Source organism: Lissotriton helveticus, chromosome 10 (assembly GCF_964261635.1).
Source record: "Lissotriton helveticus chromosome 10, aLisHel1.1, whole genome shotgun sequence".
Classification (NCBI taxonomy): Eukaryota; Metazoa; Chordata; class Amphibia; order Caudata; family Salamandridae; genus Lissotriton; species Lissotriton helveticus.
This window is the reverse complement of record NC_136071.1, coordinates 922983295-923007510: the sequence shown is the minus strand read 5'-3', so window position 1 is coordinate 923007510 and position 24216 is coordinate 922983295. Positions and strand designations below refer to the sequence as shown.

General features: G+C 40.5%; 1 protein-coding gene across 1 annotated transcript in view; it reads right to left on the bottom strand.

Moving 5' to 3' along the window:
• CUBN (cubilin) overlaps positions 1 to 24216 on the bottom strand; it is a 1583269-nt gene that overhangs the window by 269854 nt on the left and 1289199 nt on the right. Inside the window, exon 57 of the mRNA XM_078663578.1 lies at positions 17276 to 17458. Coding sequence (XP_078519704.1) covers positions 17276 to 17458 — 183 coding nt within the window. The remainder of the gene's footprint in view (positions 1 to 17275; positions 17459 to 24216) is intronic.

The following is a 24216-nucleotide window of genomic DNA, read 5'->3' as shown; positions in this document are numbered from 1 at the left end:
ATATTTTACTTGTGTTCTAACACAATAATTCATTTCACGTTTGTACCTTACTTGACTAGATTTGCAACAAAATCATTACTTCATAGAGCACATGCTTGGGCAAGAACTGACAAAGGATGAGAACATGAACTCACTATTTTCTAAATGTCAGAACCAGTCAAATAACTAAAATACAATGGTTCGAAGGAAAACGCAATGTAATGGATTACTTAATCCTTCTGGATTTGTATACTTTTACCTACTACATTATCTCATCCATCTGAAATTGACAAATGGGACAGAGTCGTCCGACAAAGTTGGTGATGTCAAGGGGTGCAAACCAGAAATCGATGGAGTATAATTACCTAAACCATATAAACCTATATTGCCTAAACCTATATTGATGATCTTCCCTCTGCCCATCTTGCGGTACAGAGACTGATGATTTGGACTTCCAGAAACAATGTAAACTGTGGCGATGTACTGTGTTTGCTGCCAGCTGGTATGATTGCATAGTGGAAATCTTTCCAGCTGGAAGGTTTCCGACAAACAGCTGTGGCATTGGCACTGCCGCACAGGCAGGGGTAGACAATCCTGTCTATGAACTGGAACTGGTTATTCGGAAATGTACTGAACTTTCATTAATAGGATTTTTATGAGAGATAACTGATTTCCTAAGAACATTTCTTCTCTTAGGATAAAATCTACCTCAGCTGAGATAGCTCTTTTCAAAATGAGATAGCTCTTTTCAAAATTCGTTTTCACACACTTTTTGATGCTTTTTAAATCTGTTCAAATCTTAACATCAGATTTTTATGCTAATCATTTGAATCCTGATAAAATATAATTAGAGATAAAAAATATTCTGGAGATTCTGTTTCTGACTCATGATCAATTAGGAAGTAGACATTTCCTGGGAGGTTACCTTAACCTATTGCATACTAACAATGATCCTATTCAAGGTCTCCATACGATAATTGTTTATCCCCTCAGTATTCTGGTCCCTGTCAGCACAGAACAAGATCCATTCGAGGACTTAAAGAGATTTGGAATGGTAGCTGAGGTTATTCAGAAATTAGATAAACTTTTGACCTATTAAAATAATTTATAAGGCACAACATGTTTACATTACAACAGTTTTTCTGATAGCGTGTCAGATGGTTTACTGTTTGACAAAACTGCGATATAAGTGGCCTAGACCTAAGGGTGGCATGTTCTGAGGTGCTGTGTGTGGGACATCATCAGCAGTACAATCAGAGAAGAGAGATGAGAGTGTGAAAGCTAAAATCATTGGGAGTTGGTCTGACGTCATAAAGTGCAGTGCTGAGATAGGACAGTTGGGTTAGAGCCATGCTTGAATTGGTTGAGGATGTCAGAGAAGGCTGCTCAGTGATTTGAAGCTAGAATGATAATAAGGAAGTGAATTACTCTCGAAACAAGCGGAAAATTGTAAAGATCATTAAAATAACGATTGAAAACATGAACATCCAAAAGGGTTTAAAAACATTGATACATGGGGATGTGCCTGTACCCGCGAGAGGAGGAGTACCAGTAGCACCTGAAGGCACACCTGCATTGTACATTTCTTTAGAGAAGGAATATCATACATGTACTGGGCTAGAAAATTGGATGAAATATACTGAAAAAGATGGACCTTCAGCTTTCCTTAAATACGGTACCTTTAATGTATTAATTCTTGAAAATGTAAGAAGACAAATGAATGATATTAATCCCTTCCATGCTCATGACGGATTGGTTCCATTAGGAGCACACTTTCAAAAAATCCGTCTGCTGTAATGTAAACAGCAGTGATTTCTCATTTTTTTGTTTGTTTTGGAAGGTGAGGACAAGCTTCCCCAACCTCCCAAAGTATGGTTAGGGTTTTCATTTAATTTTACTCGGGAGAATGAGGGGTAAGCTGTGGGGAAGGGCATTTGTGCCAGCATCGTGATTTTACACAAAATATGTGGAAAATGTGTTTTTATCAGCTAAATTTGAGGTTTGCAGGGATTCTGGGTAGGAAAATGTTGAGGGATCCATGCAAGCCATACCTCGCTGGACTCCCCCGGGTGTCTAATTTTTTAGAAATGTGTGGGTTTGGTAGGTTTCCCAAGATGGCCGCTGGGACTAAAAACTCAGGTGACCCCCCTTGCAAAACCAGGTTGTTTTGTGATAGGTAATTTTGTTGTCTCCTCAATATGTTTTGGGAACTTGGCTCTTCGGGGTCTCACGCGAGTGAGGTACCATTTTTCTTGGAAGACTTTGGGGAATGCGGGATGGATGTAATTTTGTGGATCCACGCAGATTCCAGAACTTTCCACCACAGAAATGTGAGGAAAATGTTTTTTTTTTTTTTACAAAGTTTGAGGTTTGTAAAGGATTTTGGGTAACAGAACCTGGTGAGAGCCAGACAAGTCACCCCATCCTGGATTCCCCTTAGTGTCTAGCTTTCAAAAATATATAGGTTTGCTAGGTTTTCCTAGCTGCCGGCAGAGCTAGGGTTCACAATCTACAGCTAGGTACTTTACAAAAAAAGGGTCAGTTTTCACTGTGAAAATGTGGTGTGTCCACGTTGCGTTTTGGGCCATTTCCTGTGGCGGGCACTAGGCCAACCCACACAAGTGAGGTACAATTTTTATCTGGAGACATAGGGGAATGCAGGTGGGTGGAATTTTGTGGATCCATGCAGATTCCTGAACTTTCCACCACAGAAAAGTGAGAAAAATGTGTTTCTTTGGACGAAGTTTGAGGTTTACAAGGGATTCTGGGTAACAGAACCTGATGAGAGCCAGATAAGTCACCCCATCCTGGTTTCCCCTGGGTGTCTAGTTTTCAAAAATGTATACCTTTGCTAGGTTTCCCTAGGTGCCGGCAGAGCTAGGGTTCAAAATCTACAGCTAGGCACTTGGCAAAAAAAGAGTCAGTTTTCATAGTAAAAATGAAGTGTGTCCACGTTGTGCTTTGAGTCATTTGCTGTCTCGGACACTAGGCCTACCGACACAAGTGAGGTACCATTTTTATCGGGAGACTCAGGATAATACAGAATTGTAGAGCAACTGTTATTACCTATTGACTTTCAATGCATGTCTGCCTTCTAAATTAAGGACAATGCTAGTATGGGTAGTCACAGTTTCGGAAATGTGCAAATAGCTACTTTTTCTAAACTCTAAATTTTGTTCCAAATTCAGAAATACATAGGTGTCTTTCATCCCGATTTTTCACTATATATATTTCCCCAAATCAATTGCTATATACCCGGTACATAATAAAAAACCTTTGCAAGACGCTGCTCAGTTATTGGCTCTGGGTTCATCAGGTTCTTGGTGAACGTACAAGTCCTACATATCCCCACAATCAGAAAGGTCCAGCAGATGTAACGGTATATTGCTTTCAAACATCGGTCATGTTTAAATGAAGTTACATGTGAAAATGTTGGCATGAATATCCTTTTTTCAGCTCATTTTCAATTTTTAGTACTTTTAACTGTTAGTTTCTATAATGAAACCTTGAAGGATCTACACAAATGACCCCTTGCTGTATATAAAATGTTGTCTAATTTTCTAAACTGTATAGCTTTCCAGGATCCATTATTGCTTTCATAACCATTTCTACTATTAACTGGAAGAAGGGTGAAAGCACACAAAATAGCAAAAATAGGCTATGTCACAGTAAAATGCCAAAACTGTGTAGAAAATGTTGGTTTTCTGACAAAAGTCTGTCAATCCCTGACAGATGATAAAATTGTGATTTCAGCCCCACAAATCCTTTTTGATACCATTTGCACGGAAATAAAAGAGATGCTTTAATTTGCAGCCCTTTTTCCCATTTCCCCCCCAAAATCTTTTGCTGTATTTTGGCTAATTTCTGGCTCACCTCCAGGGAAATTTGCGAACCCTGGGTACCTTTAGAATCCCCATGATGTTAGAAGAAAAGGACCAAAATTTGGTGTGCATACCTTATATGGTCAAAAGTTTACAGGGGCCTAAGAACGAACTACCCCAAATAGCCAAACAAAGGTTTAGCACGGGGGAGGTGTGAGGCGTAGCAGCATAGGAGTTAAGCCATGACCTAGACCTATGCAATTTGAAGCACTTGAGGAATGGGAACATGTGGCCATCAGAAAGAAAAAGATAAATATCAGGGCCAATATAAAAATACTTTTTATAATTATGTAGAGGCTAAGTGGGATTCACACCGAAAAATGTGGAGAAGAAATATTGCAAATGGATCTCGAATGTATCCTGTATGGTCACAGAGAAGAGTGAGGGAGAAAAATGCAAAGAAAAGAAGAAAACAACCAGAAAATCCTCAGACTCTCACATTAACTGAAGAGAGTGGGGATGAGATAGAGGACAAGTTTCGGAGGGAATTATTAATGAATCGACCTCCACCATATAATGAAGAAAAGTCTCAGACAGAGTCAAATCCATTTGTGGGAATTCAGTCAGAAGCATCTGTCACGCCAAATAGCTTAAACTCTGTAAATCCCTTTCTGACTGAAGAGTAAACTCCAAAAGAGGTAGGGTTTAGTAACCCCATAATAACTAATGCTCCAGATGATCTTTCAGTCCCTGTAACTATAGGACCTGTAGTTCCTTTATGAGACAGGTATTCGAGGATAGCAAACACATACATTACTGTTCCACTGGATTAGAGGGAGCACAAACATTGAATAAGGGTAAAAAAAAAAATCCCAAATTAGCATTTCCAAATGAAGGTACCTCGCCAAAAGGGAATGAATCAAGAGTTAGTGAAGGGACCATATGGACAACTGTACCCCCAGATCAAGAAAGACTAAATCCATTAACTAGTACTGCAGAAAGGATTATGGAATCTCCCAATAGAGGATCACAAGTCCTGACAGCTGGAACCTTAAAAATGGGAGCTCGAAGTTCTGAAGCTCATGACACTCCACAAATGGAGGGAGCTAGTGGTGGATTACAAAAAGATGTATTAAATCAAAGAATAGGCCCCATCCCACAAGAACTTGATGATTGGATTGAGGATATAGCTCCTACCACCTCTGAAAAGGATGAAGCAGAAAAGGGAATTCCAAACACAGGAAATTCAAATGAAAAAACACTTGATATAGCTAAACTTAAAGTGGAATTGGAAGAGATGATTTTGGGAACTATTAGTCCAGAAAGGATTTCTATTTACAGTGACAATTAATTATTCTTTATACGTAAGGCTGTTACCAGGAGAGCTAGAACTACACGTGAGAAAGTTGCTGAGGTGGCACAAAAATAGGGGGTGGACAAACAAAAGTACAAAGCATTACAAAAAACCTATTGACTAGATTTTAGTGACAAGGACCTGGAGTGTTTGAACCCGGCAGGAAAAAGATTACAAATTAAAGAATTACAGTCAACACTTAGGAAATGGGGTGAGTTGGAAAGATGGGCAAAAAAGAAGGAAATGAAAAAGGGAACCATGCCAATATATCCACTGTTCGAAAATGTTTCCATTAAGAGAAGTGCCAGGAGGAGGGTATGTTCATTTTCCTTGCACTAGACCAGACATATTATCCTTTACAAATGATTTCCAGAAGTTGAGAGAGAAGCCAGTTGAATGGTATAGGCAAGTTGAGAGATTTGTGAAGGTTTCAAAGGTCTTGTTGAAGGACTTAGATACTCTGTTTGACATCATGGTACTGAGTGATTTGTGGACAGAATGTAGATTGCAGTAGATTGGCCAGAGACAGAACCTGAATGAGATTTGAGAACTGGTGCACCATCACCTTAAGTAGTGAGAAAATATAATCAGGTCATTACTGATATAAAAGGAAACATTTCCCCAAAGGAGACTGATTGGGTAACAAGTGACCAGGCAACACAAGAATTAAAAGAGACAGTACATGCGTATTATGAGAGACTTCTGCAGGCATTTAAATATAGTGGAATGGAAAATGTGACTGGAAAAGAAAAGATATGGGACATTTTGTATATCGATTTGTGTATGGATTAAGACCAAAAATAAGTGCAATGATACAGCAGCACTTGATTTGCTGGCAAAGCAAGTCCATAGATGAGATTCTTAGGTATGCAAAGTATTGCAGAGATGAAGTGGATTCCAAGCACAAAAGATTGGAGGAAAAATTGATGTTGGCTCAGATGAAGGCAGCAAAGAAAGGTTATATGAGATATGGTACCGATAGTTCTGTTATAGTACAGTGAAATGGCCAAGGAAATACTGGTATGCGAGGAGTAGCAGGAGGACAGCAACAAAACGTGACGGCCCAAGACCAAGGAAGGGGGTTTCGATGGACCCATGTCATATTTGCTGCAAGTTCGGGCACTGGTGCACGAGTGTAGGTTCAATCCATTGAATGAGATGAATGGGCAGGTAGCACAAGGTAAAATTACACAGGCCCAACTGGGCAATATGATGCAGAATCAGCAGACTCAAAGGCAGAAAAAATTATATTTGACTATGCCACAAGCCCCAAAGCCCCAGTTGAATGGTCAAGTACAGAAGTATAATGGGAACATGGGATTTCATACAAATGATCAAATTGATTCAAATTCAAATGTGACCCAACAATACCTAATGCAGATTGAAGTTATTCTGTTTGTACCAATGACGGTGCCTGAGAGGGAAGGGGGAATGCGTGCTTGGCGCATCCTCTAGTGGATGGCAAGGTAAATGGAACACCCATTTCATTCCTGGTTGACATTGGTGCTACCCGTTCCACTGTGAGACCAGCAAAAGCTCCAAACCTACCCCTCTCTGGAGAAAGAATCCAAGTTGTAGGAATTTTAAACCAATTAATGTCAATGCTTGTGCCATAACCTGTTACAGTACAAATTGGATCATTTGAGGATTGGTAATGTCAAATCACTCTGTACTGGTACAGTACATTGACCACTTATTGGTAGCGTCAGGTACTCAGGAGGCTTGCATATGTGACACTTTTGCCTTACTAAATCATCTGGCAGTGAGTGGGCATAAGGTGTCACCAACAAAGATACAATTTTGCAAGAGGGAGGTCCTTTACTTAGGACATCACATTGAGAAGGGAATCGGAAAGGTGTCACAGGATCGGATTACTGCCGTACTGCACATGAACCCACCCAGAACTCAAAAAGTAGTTTGCATGTTTCTGTGAATTGTTGGCTATTGCCACCAATGGATTCCAAACATTTTATTAACTGCTAAACCACTTCATAAGCCTACATTTAAGGATGAGCCAGATCCAGTTCCATGGAGTGATGAATGCATGCAACGAACTGCGAGAGAGTCTATGTCGAGCTCCAGCATTGGGAATGCCCGACTTTAACAAAAGCATTACTCAGTTTTGCAGTGAGTGTGAATGCTTTGGATTTCCAGCCAGCGCGTAGTGATTCAGCACCGCTTGGCCCTTTCCCCTTGAGGCATTTTCATCACCGAGGAGCGGTGAGTATTTTACAACTTGGATTGTGGCATGTTACTGTTCTGGCATATTTATACGCTAGGTGACAGTTACACTGAATAGTCTGTGCCCCTCTCTCTCTTCCTCCAGATTCGATGCCATTGTGCGCCTTGAATTATGAAGATAGAGCAGATGTTTGTGCTGAACGACTCCTAGCCGATGTATACAGGCAGGACTCTTTTTGATCAGTTTGGAAGGGACACGCTGGAGTTTTCCCGTGGAGCGTGCTGGTGTCGCTCTCTATACTTTGGAGCCTCTGGGCCCAATTTTCTTACATCGCATTCCCTCATTGTAGGGCTTAACCTGGTGCCCTTCCCCTATCACAGTCCTGAGGAAGAAATCTTGGGGTCGAAACGTCGACACTTATCTCTTTGAGCCAGCCCCCAGAAACAACAGAGATTGCTCTACTGTGTTTTCTTTTTGTGTGATCTGGCTATTGAATCATATGAACAATTCAAGTACAACTGGCGAAATAGTAGGCCATGATTTATTTTTCTTGTCATTGAACTTGGCATTATTTGCTTGCACTATTTCCATATTCCCTTTACACACCTCTATCCTCACGAGAATAACCCACCACCCTTCTCCTTTTTCCCTGTCCTTTTGGGCACTTTGTGTATGAATTAAATTTAATATGTACATGTATTCCTTTAACAAAGCAGCGTGATTAAATAACACTGGCTAATCATCGTCTTTATGTGCTGTTGTTGATTCTGTGTGATTATATGATTTATGTACTGTCTGGCTAAATACTGTTTACTGGGATCATACTGATATATTTTGCCAATTTTCTGCTAGGATAGGCTGTGTATGACCTGGCCAGACCTAATGCTAAACGAAGCTTTGAAGGATTTGCTTTCTTTGCCAAACCTGACTTTGCACATGCCACTTGGTGACTAAGACAGCTAATAACTCCATTTCAATCAACAGGTGCTATGGTATTTCTGCAGAACCCACCCAGGCTGAACGTTATCCACCAGGGTCAGAATTATAGCTTTACCTCTGAAATTCAAGCACAAAAGCTTCTGGATGATATCTCAATGGGTCCCTTGGTGGTAAATCTTAAACAAGTAACATATTTAGCAATGGGCTGGACTGTGGCTCATGATGGCTTTTTTTGGGAGGACAATATTTGTTGGTTTCATTAATTAAAGGTGGGTAGAGAGGTGAAGGGAGAGGAGGAGTGGCCCAGACGTCCTCACACAGGCTCATGGATGAGCCTGGTTGCCTAGGTTATGGTGGTGGGTGGGGGGTGGGGGGTGGTAGATGGTGGGGAGAAGGGGCTCTCAGATGGGTGATCAAAGGGATGGGCTTAATAGTATTTTTTGTCTTATGCAGTATAGCTATTACTTTTGTCATATTAGGTAGAAGGAATGGGTCTTTTGGTTTAGTGGAATTGTTGTATAAAGATGTGATCCCAGAATTAGGCTAATGGTACAACCTTGTATGGGTAGACTAAGAGTGGAAACTATTAATATTTGTGACCAAAATGACATTAAGAAAAGGCAGAAGGTAGTGGTTACAATTGCTTGGTGCAAATCTCATCTGCCACCATGAGACACATATCAAAGGGTCACAACTGCATGTTTTAAAAACATTGGGATTTAGGGTGATTAGTGCAACAATACAGGAGGCTAGGGTTCGGGGTGTGGTGATATTGGCAAAAGGAGGTGGGATTCAATTCACATGATCATGTTTGGATAAATTTGGATGTTGGGTGATCACGGAGTGCCAATATAGTGCAGGAAAGAAAGTGATACTATGCACTCTACATGGCTGCAACTGTGACAACCCTGGCGTGCTATATACTATTTCTAATGAACTAGCCCATTGGCCTCTTCCACCTATTTTGTGTGGGGATTGTAATATCACCTTACCCAGTGATTGGTCTCAGGAGACAGGATAGAGGTATATGTGTAGGAAACCTAAAGTCTTTCAAACATTAAGAAATGTGTGCCAGACCCATGGCTGATCGATTTTTGGCATTTGTTAAAGCCAAATGATCCAGGGTATACCTATTTTTCTAACCCGAACATGACCGATGCTAAACTAGATTATATGTTTATTTAGAACTCATTAAGCTCTAAATGCCATATAGAGAAGTTACCATGGGTGCTTTTAGATCATAACCCGATAGTAAAAGTGGAGTTATCTAATCCTAACATAAGACCCTGGACATTTGATAGATCACTGCTATTAAATACTGAATATCGTGCACATATGAAACCATGGATCCCCATGTTTTTGGGGGATAACATGGCGAGTACATCAATTGAGGTAGTGTGGGATGCCAGGAAGTCCGGCATTAGGGGGGAAACAATGCGATACTCTCTAAACCTCAATAAACGTGCCAAGCAAACGATAAAGTCACTACAGGATAATCTGAAGGTGGCAGAGGACGATTTTGGTGAGGGCGGTGGCAGACGGTCAGGATTGGGAGACAGCGCAGCAGCAGGTCGCAACAGCTAAGGCTGCCATTAGTGATGTACTGGCGGATAAGGCAATGAGCAAAGCAATAACTCAAAAAGAAAGAGTCCATGAGTTTAGTGAACAGATTGGTCACCAGCTGGCCCTTTGCACTAGGCAACAAATCACATCACATTTAATTCGAGAGATCAATGACCTTGAGCTGAGCTAGGACAGATCACCAACTCAAACCTAATTAAGGATTCTTTTAGGAGATATTACCAATCCTTATATACGGGTGATACTAAGACTGATCAGAGTGATAAAAAGGTGTATCTAGATTCAGTACCACATGTATTGTGACCCGTTTGCACATGCTAAATCTGATAGCGCCATGTACAAACACTATTTTGGAAGTTGCAAATAGTTTGTGAATCGCAAAATAGTGTTTTGCGACTCGCTAGTAGGAAGGGCCGTTCCCTTCCTGATAGCGACCCACAAGTCATGTACGAATGTTTTGTGACCCCCAATTGCGGTCGTAAAACACTCGCAATTTACCGCCCTCTGTCAAGAGGGTGGTGATGCAGTCGCAAATGCAGGGGGAAATATTTTTTAGTGGCAGGCAGTGGTGCCAAGGACCACTACCTGCAATTAAAAAAATGAAACAAATAAGTTTCATTTTTTTTAAAAATGCATCCTGTTTTCCTTTAAAGGAAAAATGGGCTGCATTTTTTTTTTTTTAAACTGATTTATTTAAAAGCAGTCCCAGACATGGAGGTCTGCTGAGCCCAGCAGGCTACCATCCCTGGGAGGGCCAGCCATTCCCAATGGGGTGACAAATTGCGAGTGCCTCATTAATATTCATTAGGTTTGCATTTTGCAAGCCCATTGGGGATTGCAATCAGTGTCTCTGACACTGTTATACATTGTAAATTGCGACTCGCTAGCCACGGCCTCTTGCTAGTCCTAATATCAAATGTATAATTCACCTACTTATATGGGCTTCTAACCAGCCATCTTCAATCCTCTGTCTTTTATAGTGTAATTTGCACTTTTCTTCTACCCACTACAGCATCCACTACCATAAATATGCTGCTGCTATGGGATTTTTTATGAAATAGTTGAACAGTATTGGTGAACAGAGATTCCTCCTGTTTGCAGCTTGTAGTAACTCCATGAAATTTGATAGATTTATCCTCTAATGTTTTATTTTTTAAAACATTTTTAACTCTATTTTTATTGTTTATTTCTGCTTGTTTTTAGAGGTGGTAATTTGCTTTCAAAGTGGTGGACTAATCGGGATTCAAAAACTATAAGGGCTGGGGTGCGATTTCTCTAGGTATGCATACCCCATTTCAAAAGAAGGTTAGTGGGATACCAGAGCTTTGATTAAAGACCATCTTGGGAAACAGTAGGGAACATACTTTATTGTTTGGGTCATATGTTTAAAGTGATGGGCGTGCAGAGTGGGTGGTCTAGCGGCGCCAAAAGAATTATGGGGCAAGGCCATCTGCACCCATCAGTGCCAGGACCGAACTGACTGGTGGGAAATGCTGATGGGTTTGTTATGATAGTGAAACATTTATCAAACTAAGGCGGGCGGGTTTCAGTACGGAGACTGCTCTCCTCGAGGTGGCTGAGTCAGTGAGCGGGTCGCTCGAATCAGGGGCATCAGCGATGCTGGTGCTCTTGGATTTTTCTTCGGCATTTGACACAGTCGACCAAGCATGTTGGTTCAGAGATTACGGGACAATTGCATCGGGGGGAAGGTGTTGGCCTGGCTATAATCATATCTGAGCGGTCGTACTCAGAGAGTCGCCCTACAACCATTTGAATCAAAGCCTAAACACCTTTGGTGTGGGGTTCCTCAGGGCTCAGCGCTGAGCCCTCTGCTCTTTAATCTGTACCTGGCTCCACTTTTCTCTCTGATTGCCAACTGGAGGGTGAAGGCAATTTCATACGCTGACGATACCCAGTTGGTTTTCCCTTTTCAAGAGCAGACAGTAGATGCCTTCAAGAACTTTAATGGTTGTCTGAGAGATATAGCATTAAGGATGAATAAAAATAAGCTAAAACTCAAAGTGGGAAAAACAGAGGTGCTATTTTTTGGAAAGGGCCCAGCGCCAACACCAGATTTGTGGTGGCCGTCAGAAATGGGCCCACCCCTACCCGCCCACTAATATTAAAAACGTAGGCGTGAAGTGGGAGGCTGATCTTTCTTTTTTGGCTCAAATTCAGCAGGTCTCTGCTACTTACTTTAGCAAACTGAGAAACCTTCGTAAAAGTTTACATTTTCTGCCAGAAGATTGCCGCAAATCCGTAGTCCATGCCACAGTGACATCAAGGCTGGATTATTCAAATGGTCTATATCTTGGCCTTCCTAAATATTTGATTAGAAGCCTTCAGATGGTACAGAATGCGGCAGAGAGACCGATCAGACACATCATTTTTCAGTATCATGTCTCTCCACAGTTACTCGAGCTTCGCTGGCTCCCAATAGCCAAAAGAATCGAATTCAAGGCCATGACTCTGGCCTACCGGGCTCTGAAGGGAACGTGCCCTGGATACATTAAACAAAGACTATGCTGCTATAAGTAAAATCGATCTCTGAGGTCAAATTCACAAAATCTGCTGTGTGCCCCCCGCTTTGTGAAGGCCTGTCTGGGCAGTAGAGCGTTCTCAGTGAGGACGGCCAAAATGTGGAACGCCCTGCCTGGGAACCTCTGCCATGCTGATTCAGAGACCTGCTTTAGGAAAGCGCTGAAGACAAGGCTCTTTAGGCCAGGCTAGGCTTGTGACCAGTGCTTGGACCTCTATGTGCGTACTGCCTGCTGCTAGAGCGCCGGGACACCTCTGGTTGAGGTAGCTGTTTGCGCTTTATAAGTACCATTATTATTATTATTATTATTATTATTATTATTATTATTATTATTATTACGCTTATATCTAAAATAACTGCCCTCTCGATGGGGAACCTAAAAGTGTAATCATTAGAAGAAAGGTAAATGATGGCTGTAGTGTTTTGGGCATGCTAAATATTGATAAAGGATGCCTAAGCTTGGAAAATCTAAGGAAGGTAAATGATGTAGGCTTTGCTTTGGGGACACCCAATCAATTTGCAGCCATGATAATACATGCTTGGTCTACAGTGAAACACAAGTGAACGTCTATAGCCTACTTACTCAAAATGGTTGGAATCAGGTCTTTTTTATGGAAACCTCGTTATGGGGCTGTTCAGTGCCAAATGTAAAGATGGTTATCCCTCAAGGGTAGTCGATTTCATGTAGTAACAGGTAAGAGATCTATGGTGGACGAGTGACCATAGTTTTTAAAGAAGGATGTAAGTTCTACACAGAAAATGATCTAAATTCAGAGATAGATAACATTATTTTACCTTGATGGTGGGTGTAAGGTAATTACATATCAAAAGTGTGGGGTCGAAAGAAATTGGCTGCTAGGCCCTTCAACCTCCAGCATCAAAACCTTATGGGGCATAATAAAGACTTAACAATTTTAGACTCAAAATGGAGCACGCTTGGATATATGAACCCTGTTAACAACATGAATTCAACTCTTGTAGAACATTTAGGATAATTACATGATACATCTGCTTTTGGATTACCAATCCCTTCAGCTATAGCTTCCATTATCATATAGTGCTGTTAGAATTGTTAACCGAACTGTGTATGAAGGGTGGTAAATTGATTGTTTTGGGATATTTTAACATCCACATGGAGGGGCCATAATGTTGCTCTCATTGTTTACAAGACATGGAAAATCTGTGCCTCATGAAGTGACTTATAGTTCCCATTCATGTGTTGGGACTCATGCTTTGTCTGGAAGGAGATTATGTTGCTATATCATATTTTCCTGCACATTGCCCAGGGATTAGTAGAGACTGGGAAATGAGTGGTTTAGCTAAAGTGGCTGATAGCTCTAGATACTGCTGGAGTTAACCACCCATAATAATGTAAACATTTTGTATGATAAATTCCTTTATGGTCTGTCAAAAAGCATTGCTTTTTTTCAGTTCTGGTTGTAAGTCGGAAATGTAGTAAGAAATACAGGATAACTATTGGTTTTCAAATGAAATAAAGAAGAATAACAAAGTAAGACTGGAAAGAAACAAGGTGTCAAAATAATGGTAAGGAAAATGCAAGAATCACATTCAAAGAAGATTGTAAAAATTATGGGAAAGTCTTGTTTGCTGCAAAGGGCATATTTTTTGTAAAACAATCGACAATGCAGTAAATTATTTCAAGTTGTTAGAAGGTTAATTAATCCAGATTGACGGAGGAAGCCCCTTTTTCAAAATACTTTTGTGAATAAGTCTCCTCTTTCTTTATAAAGAAGATATATGATATATAAAAAGATATTGAAATGAAGAAGAGTCATGGAGCTGTCCAGGATGAGATGGACTCACGATAAGAAGAGGGGATACAACTGTTAGGTGATACCCTCACAGACATTTGGGAATTAGAGGTGGAGAAAGATCTCATTGAATTAAAATCTGGTTCACCTCTCAAAGTCCATTTGCCAAAGATTATGAATGGTCGATCTCAAGTTCCGGTTCCTGCTACTACTTCTTTTCTGAATGCTCCATTCTCTGAGGGACTAATTCTGGAAAGATGGAAGGCTTTGGTGGGAAAGTCTCTAATAAATAAGTCTAATCTTGAGCCTATGGAAGTTGCTGATTATCATTCAATTTCACTTCTTATAGCTATTGCAAAGTTGGGAGAAAAGTATCTAGCATAATATCAATCCAACTTGCTGAAAGAGCATCATGTGTTATCTGAAACCCATATGGGATTTAGAATAGGAAAGGGCACTAGAATCAACATCAGTAGTTTGCGTTTGACATGATAAGATTTGAAACTGACAAAGATAATCATGAATGATAATGCTTGATCTCTCTAACCCCTTTGATATGGTTGACCATCTCATTCTTATTAAGCAGACAAAGGATTTGCATTGAAGAATCTGCTCTCAATTGATTTCTTTCCTTTTTGGAGAAAGGAAAATCTATGGTCAATTTGCTGCTTTATAAATCTCATATGCGTACAATAAGATGTGAGGTTATACATATATCAGATCTATTGCATATTTTATTTAGTATATATAAAACTATTTGCAGCTATACTTAAGAGATTTGGGGCCCGATGTAGGTAATAGGGAAATACCAAATTCTAGATACCGAATTTTACCGATTTGGTATTTAGAAATCGGTATTTCAGATGTAGGTAAGAATTCGGTAAAAAATACAAAATTCTTAATATTCGTTATTACCGAAGCGGTAATTGAGATTCGGTAATAACGAATACCTACCAATTTATTCCTATGGGCTTGGAGGCCCATAGGAATGAATGTGAAGACATTCGGTATTACCGATTCGATAATACCAAATCGGTAATACGGGAGGTATTTCAAGGGTGCCAGGGTGTCCAACCCTGTTGCACCCCTGAAATGTGCATGTGTGTACATGTGGCGCACATCCATGCCCTAAGGGCATGGATGTGTGCCACATTTCAAAAAGCAAAAAAGTGCTTTTTGAAAGGAAATCGCTACTTACCACCACCTTGAAGTTGGTGGTAAATAGCGATTCCTTAAGGCTGAGGTGCACTGTTTTAAGTGCTACCTGCATTGCATTTAAGGAATCGGTATTTCCGATTCCTTAAATGCAAGGCCAATAAGGAATCGGTATTAAGGAATCGGTATTTATCGATTCCTTATTACCGATTCCTTCCCTATATCCCACATGCCTAAATACCGGTCGGTAACGGTGAAATTTACTGAATTTCACCGTTACCGACCGGTATTTGCCCACCTACATCTGGCCCTTGATTTTTAAAATGCTATCATATGCAGGTGCAGATTATATTCTCCACTAAAATGAATGATGACTTGAGAAATCGGTCCATTAGCTGTCTTATAGAAGTGAAACATTGGCGGGCCAATAACGTGCTCAAACTTAACTCTTCAAAAACAGAGTGAATTGCGTTTGCGAAAATCAATCCCTGGTAGCTCTGCTTGTCGCTGGTGAAACCTTGCAGCCCATCTCTCGCTGCAAAGAAAAGTAAAAGTCTTGGCTTTCTGACTGAAAAAGAGCTAGATGGCCTTCCATGAACTCTGCGATCTTTATTTGATTTTTGCAAGTAAGGTTATTTGGTAATCTTTTCTATTTGTCCCGAATGACAGCAAAGGCATTGTGGCTAATGCTGCAAATAATTCATGCTTAGACTATGGAAAATCATAATATTTGGGGATAGGGATGGCAGTAAGTCATAATTGTAAGCTTCAGTGAGTGAAACTGTGATTCCAAATTCTCTTAGAACATAGAGTAGCTTATTACCATTCAGAAAGGTACAGAAAATCTACGTATTCAGCTACGCTATGGCAGCGGAGCGCCAAGAAACATGATGCCTTATGTTAGTGCTTTGTACATTTCTGTTGATCATTGTCAGCAAAACTGCATCAGTTCTTAATTACTTATTGTATACTTCGATAGTGCATATTGTTGAGTATTTCAGATTTGTTAATGCTTTGTACTACTTGGTTTTGATTTTGCCAAGAATACTTTCATTAAAACAAGTGAATCAAATGTATTTTTTCTTCTTTCTGCCTTGCTGGGAAATCATTATGTAATCTGGTTTAACAGCAATTAGTTTATCTTATTGCCTATTTTGGAAACAGCTAAAATGTTGGGAAAAATAAATGCTTTCCTTTGCTCCATGCTTTTTGCTTGAACTGCACCTGCCTCTATGTGATTCATTCAAGAAGTAAGCATAAGCACTGCCATTTGAATGATTTTCCACAGAGAACACATTCTTCACATAGATCTAAATGCATCTTAATTAACCACCAAGGAAAGACTATGGCTTGTAGTTCCAAAAATCCTCTTTCTCTTTGTGAAAATGTCTGTAGAATGCCTTCATTTCGTTTTATGTTTAGCAGTGTTCTACTCTAGATGACACTTTTGAGAGAAATAAGAAATTGGCAGCAGAATTGCTCCCAGAATTATTAATTTTCCTGGTGAGCCCTGTTTTGTAAGAGACTCTTCTGCTCCCACGTGCAATCCTCATTTCCTTTTTCCTCCATAGTTACCGGGCCTGACAACCTACTAGAGATTCTCAAAATGTTTTACAAACTCAATAGTTTTCCCTATAGGAAAGTGGATATATGTACTTCAACTAGAAGCAGCAACGTTGTAGTTGCTAATTGAACAATGTCAGTTTACATGACAGGCCCAATCATTTATACAGTACTAATCATCAAGTGCCCCAGCTCTGCTAGTTGTGAGAATTTTCACCATTATCTTGCAAAAAATGAAGTCTATGGAAGGAAATGCCCTTTGTCATAATCACTGAAATTTGAATAATTCTCTGCAAAGTCTAAGGGACCACTGAGACTTCTTCAAAGATGTGAGACAGTTTGCTGTACTGGTTGGGTTAGTAAAAGTCAAACCAACAGTGTGCTACTCACGCAAGACTTTGTACTGTGCCATGAATCCATGTGCAGTTGTTGCAGAATTACTGTAGAAATTGAGCTGCAGAGGTCCCTGTGAACTGACTGCTCCAGGTATCACATCACCACAAAGGGCAGAGAGAGGTGAAGCACCAGATCCTCTGAAGATTTTTATGCCATCATTAGCACAATATGGGCTACCTGAAAATACACAAAAAATAATCAATTTAGATTGAGAAGGAGCCACAGAAATTACACATTGGCCACATTCTCTCGAATCAACTTTTCATTTTGTAATATTTACTTTTATATGTGTTTCCAAATTTACCACATGTCAACACAACCCTGAAAAGAGACTATGATTGAGGTAGTGCATGGTCAGCAAGGAAGTGTACTGCTTCCTTACTGATACATATACAGCTTATGATTCCCTCCCCTCATTTTTTTAGGTCTCGGCTAGACAGCATATGGGCTGTCCAGAAGAGACTGTTGTATTTAATATGTGGGATTCAGCCCGCCCATAAGTGTCCCATTTCTGGCTCCATCTATGCTCTCATATTCTTTCTCTCCATTTGTCCATGGCATGCATGCGTCATACCTCTTCCTATGTTTAGCCCTACCATAGAGCTAGGACCAATTACTACTATTCAACCACTGCTCCCATTTCAGAAACTGCTTTAGGAACTAGATTTTTCATTAATTTTGAGCACTTCACACAAGTGTTCATGCTTTCACTCGCTCTGAGCTCTGTTTCTGTCAAAACGAATTGGTGCAATTGTCTTGTGCAATAAAACCTTGAATTGAAGTTCCTAGAGATGTGGGGTATGCTTGCTCTACAACTGTAAAATTGTGGCACAGGTCGGACCCGCCACACTGGCACCAGTGGTTGAGTGCGCTGCTCTTTGAACCACATTGTATTGAGAGATTTGATTCAGCAGCCCCCGAAACAGATACTTCTCCTCAGGTCGAGCACCGGAGGACAGAACCGGAGGATCCCACCCACACGGGAGCTCTTCCCATAGGGAACAAAACTGTATCCATGTCATTGGAGCTGATTATGCCTTAGCCAGTTGTGTATGCTAAAGTTTAAACTAATTGCAGTATTAATGTTTGAAAAATAACTGGGCCAGGAAGTTCTACAACTTCACTATTTCGAATGTGACAACCGCAGTGAGAAACTTAATCACTATTGTATGCCAGCAAGCACAATTTATGGCAATCTTCTGACTGAGGCTGCGGGATCAAACACACTGAACCGCTACAATGTATCAACCTATTAGATCACTTTAACAACTTGAACTGCACAGGAGTGGTTTTCAGTACATGTATCAAATAATTTCTGACAATTACATTTATGTTCATGGTTATCGCAACCAAAGCCATATTTGAATAACTGTTGCCAAAATTTAACTGCATTTCATTCAAACAATTTTCAATTATGAAACAAAGTGAGACCAATAAACCAAACATGGAGGTTATCACTAAATTAATTAAACTGCCGCTCTGCAAATTTGAATGTATATGAACACTGTGAACTGCATCATCGCGAGAATAATTGGCAGCAACCAACCTGATAACAAGCTTCGGCAAAGCCAATATATCTTGCCTAAGTTAGATTTCTTGACTTAAAAACATTATTTTTGTCCTGTTGTACAGCAGCATGGCTGAAAGCTTTTTATAAAAAAAAACATTTTTTAACTTTTAGTCATGCTTCACAGCAGTCGTGCTGCTGTAATTTATGCATTCAGAAATATTGACAGATCTTGCATAGATGAGACTTATTGGGTTTGTCAATGCTTGTCCTTCTTGCTTTCCAGCTATGAGGGAACCGCAATACTTACCATTGCCATGTCGCTTTCTCACCGACTGCGACTTATGTTACTCACCCACTGGTTATCAGTTAAACACAACTGCCTAAGGTAAGTGGTTGCCTCAATTTTTCTTTGCTAACCTCTTTAACCTGATTAAAACTGCCATATTTGATTTTTGATTTGTTACCCTACAGCCATAACACCTCCAGCAGATTCAGGACCAAGATAGTTCTTCATTTTTTAAGTTGCATGGAGGGCACACTTTTTTGCACTATCACTCTTTGTCAGTAGCAAATTTCTCCACCCTTTTGAATTTCTTGACAGTGGGTCTCCCCTCTTTTGTCTCCAGGAGGAACAGCTCTTCTAAATTAATTTTGATAACTATAAAATCTCAAATATTCAAGGGGACCGTTACCAAATTAATTGTTTTTGAATTTTTGGTTGCTAAAATGTAAATTTATTTGTCTAGGATCTAGTTGCAGGCGTTGAATATGAATATGTTGTTTGTCCTAATGATGACCCTTTAATTTCCGTCAATTAATCAAAAAGCTGTTGACAGTCTCTAGCATAAAGATAGTGCAATTGAAAAGTTGTTCCATCAGGAGCTGCTACCCCATAAAGAACTGATTCATTTGCAGCTTATAATTAATTACTTGATCTATTAACCCTACCAATGATCTCTTTACTATCTACTGCCTTTTTATGATCACACAACTGTTTTTCTATCACTGCACATGCCTGCACCGTGTGATCACCTATTCAGAGAGCATAACTTTGGCTTATTGTAGATCCTTAAGTACAACATTTCTATATAAATGATTGCTGCACATAAATTGGGTCTCCTAATGTTTAATTTATTTTTTATTGGATTTGTTTGACAATCAACAATTAATGCTTTACATTTTGATAAATGAGACATACACAGAGCAAACCTTAATAGTATTTCACCAGGTTACTGACTGACAAGTAGCTTAAAGAAATAGGGGGAGGGAACAGGGTGACCACCTCATTCCACATCATTATGTACACTGTCTTAAGTCCTGAGCTTATCACTGAGATCATTGATTTCAGGTGTGTTATACTAATTAGTTCAATGGTTACAAACAAGCCTACAACACTGCATTAATCTAGCAAACAGACAACCCAGGAGTGGAGACAGTGTCTATAATGACCTGAAGGAAGGTGCTCACACTAGGGAGGTAGCAGAACGGAGAAAAGGATTGAGAACTACTCATAAACTATGGTACAACTTCACAGTCCTATCAGAGATTGGGAAAGACAGAGCTATAGATCCAGGCCCTAGGCAAGACCCATTTAGAGGCACAAGGATAATAAACAATCCTTGGCTTAGATCTATCAAAAGAGGATGCAGGTCAACACCAATTCAACCAAGGTATGCTTCTGTGCATTCACAAAAGTGAACATACTGACATGCACATACTGTTCCAGTGTGATGTGGCCTATGATCCCAGCTGCTATACTTTCCTTGGAAACCTGATGCTCGACTGTCCGCTCCACAGCACTCCCTGTTTCCATTCATCTTAACCCAACCCTCAGAGGAAGTCAAACGTGAGAACAGGCATTTCACACAATAATAGGGCATAATGTCTTTTAAAAGGACTACATTAAACAATATAGAGGAATACTGACTTCCCATGAAGCATCTAAGAGCAGTGACTTTTCTCATGTCTTGAGTTCACTGGCAACAACCTACTGCTTAATATCAAACACAGAAGAGATATGGTTTTATTTTAGAGATAGTTCCCAAAGTTGAAGGGACATCCTGCAATGAGGAAAAGGGGGAAGGGAAATAAATTAAAAACAGTGGTGTAGCTAGAGCTTTGGACGCCCTGGCTGATCCCTTAGTTAACAGCCCAGTGCCGGGTAGAGCGGGGGTTGGCAAAATACAGCAAAGGGGGTGAGGTGACAGACAACAATGAGCAGGGGCAGTTAGCGAGACAACAATGAGCAGGGGCAGTTAGCGACACTGACAAGGGAACATAAAACTTACCTTGTGCTCGCAGCTCACTGCTGCTCCCAAAAAAGTGATGCCCGGGACAACCCCCCAGGTATGCCACTGATTAAAAAGCAGTACCAGAGAGATTCTTAGAACACCATGTAGATTCATTTGGTGAAACAGGTAATCAAACAATTGTATGTTTGAGGCCCAGTTTATTCTACAAATGTTTTTGGTGACTTAGAAATGGTTTTCAAGAAGTGGTTCATTGAAGTACCTAGATGGTTCTGTTATAAAGAAGCCCTACCACCCATTAGTAATGCTCTAAAATCGTTTGCCTATCAGTACTACCTCACACAAAAGAATCATACATATAATATATGTCCAACACAGTAGTGGCATTCTATTCCTTCTCTGGAAGGACTAGACATTTACATACTAATGACCTCAACTTGCATTTTAGGAAAACTACTCCATCCTAACAGAGAACAATTAGGTCGTCATTACAAGTTGGTCTGTTTCTTTTTTTACAACAGATTGTATTAGCATTTGGAAGTTGCAGACCATTGAGGATCTGGGCTGTGTGAGGCATACATTTCAAATTTAGGATGTTACAATGATACCACTTGTCCTATCTGGTATCAATGAAATATGTAATTAGGAATGCAATAAAGAAGATGAAACTATATAAAACTTTGTGCATCTCAAATTTACATTCTGTCTCTTGGTCTCTCACATTGCCCCCATTATTTACGGGTCGTCACTGGTTTACAATTGTGCAATTCATGCCCATATGACTTCATTTCTTTGTCTAATAGAAGATCTCCTGTGGTGTGGGACTCAAGGGGTAGGCCTCTGTAGTTAGCCTATATTTGCCATATTTAGGTGTGTTTCTGTGGGCATCCGCATGCAATAAAGGGCTAGCCATTATTTATAAAAACAATCTTCAATTCTCACTTATTAAGAACTCTGATCACAGTACAAACAAATACCTTGGTCCGGAACTTAAGGTCCCAGGATCCCTTCCAATCAGTTTACACAATATTTACCTCTCCCCAGGTGAACCTCTTCCGTTTGTTGAGGAACTGTCCGATCTCATTATTCATTCCTCGCTTTCCAATCCTAAAAACCTCTTCCTATGAGACTATAACCACCACTGGAACAAAAAGGATGACCCCTCTGTTAACCTCCTCACTGATCTGCTCAACATTAATGACCTGAGGCAACTGTGCCATTCGCCAACCCACATCATAGGGGCCACCGTAGACGCTATCATTGCTGGCAAAGACCTGGCCTCCCTGGCCAACATCGTCCCTAATGACTGGTCAGACCATCACCTCATCCTCTTTTCAATCATTAACACGATGCCTCCCCCCAAACCCATTAAACTAAAGAAATTGACTAGAAACCTTCACCTTATCCCCCCAGCTGAATTAGAATCCAAAGTCAAGGAACAACTGCAGCTCCTCCCCCTCACCCAAAATGCAAATGACCTCACTGAGTATTTTAACAAATCTATAATTGAGGTCCTTGACCAAATTGCCCTGGCTAAATAATTAAAAACACAAAAAAACACCTCCTCCAAATCTTGGTTCAATGCTGACCTCAACAGAGACAGACTGAATGATTGAACGCACATGGAGACAACACGCGTCCCCCGCTAATCTGACCCTCCTAAGATCCGCTAGGTCCAAATATAAAAAACACATTCTTGACGTAAAAACTCTCAACTAGATAGGGCCAAAAATAGACCCAGAGAACTGTTCAGCATTGTCAAAAACCAAACAGCTTCTGCTCCCCCCAAATTACTGGCCTCAATCGAGAAATGTGAAGAAATTGCAAACTTTTTCAATTAAAAAGTCACCAAAATTAATCAATCCTTCACCACAACTCCCCTCCCCCCAATTCCTTATCCTCCTTTGACCTTTCCCACAGGGATTTCCCCATTGCTCCTATCAATCCTGGCACCTCTCTTCTTCCCCACGTTATACCCTCACCTGATCTCGACCCCTCCTTACCCCTACTAAAAAATAACGCCTCTTGGCATAACTTCCACCCGGTTATGGAACGTGATGTCCTTAACATTGTTTCTAGGCTCAAACCTTCCTCTCACACCAAAGACACACTCCCTGCTAACCTTGTTCAAGATTAAAAACACATCATTGCCCCCTACTGGACAAACATAATTAATTCTTCATTAGCCACGGGTGTGTCCCGATCTCCCTCCAACTTGGACAAAACACCCCCCTCCTCAAAAATCCTCAGGTAGATCCTAACGACCTTAACAATCTCCGTCCTATCGCTAATCTCCCTCTGCTCTCTAAAGCCCTCGAAAAATGCATCCTACTTCAGTTGGACAAACATATCTCCTCCTTCAATCTGTTGGATCCACTTCAATCAGGATTTAGAAAGGGCTGCAGTACTGAAACAGCCATGATTAACGTAATTGATGACATCCACCAATCCCTGGACAAAGGCGAATCCTCCCTTCTTATCCTCCTTGACCTCTCTGCTGCGTTCAATACTGTCAATCACTCTGCCCTTCTTAACACTCTCAAAGACCGTTTTGGCCTTAATGGTTCTGTCCTCAAGTGGTTTTCTTCCTTTTTCCAACACAGTTCCCAACAAATAAAAAATGTCAATTGCCTCTCTAAACCTAGACCCATTTCCCCCAAGGATCCATAATCTCTCCCTCTTTGTTCAACCTCTTCATGGAGCCCCTTACCCTCATTCTAAAGCAATCTGGAATCAACTAACACCTTTACGCTGATGATACCCAAATCTACTGCAAGATTAAATCACGTTCTGATATCTTACACCTCAATGACACCTTGATTAGATGCAATCCTGGTTCCACTGCAACCACCATAAACTTAACCCTAAAAAAACTTAAATCATCCTCTTCTCGCCAAAAAACAACCTGCTCCCCATCCAGTCCTGGATCTCGGACCTTAATGCTCTTAGCTGCTCTGTCACCTTATCCAGCTCAGTTAAATCAAAAGGGATCATCATTGACCAGAACCTCAGTCTCATTTCACACATAAAAAATGCAGCTAAGGGTGCCCTCTTCACACTATATCACCTGACGAAAATAAAACCCTTCTTCCCTGATGAGGACTTCAAATCTGTTGTCCAATCACTTGTCCTATCGAAAATCGACTTTGGTAACGCCATCCTCATGGGAACTCAAA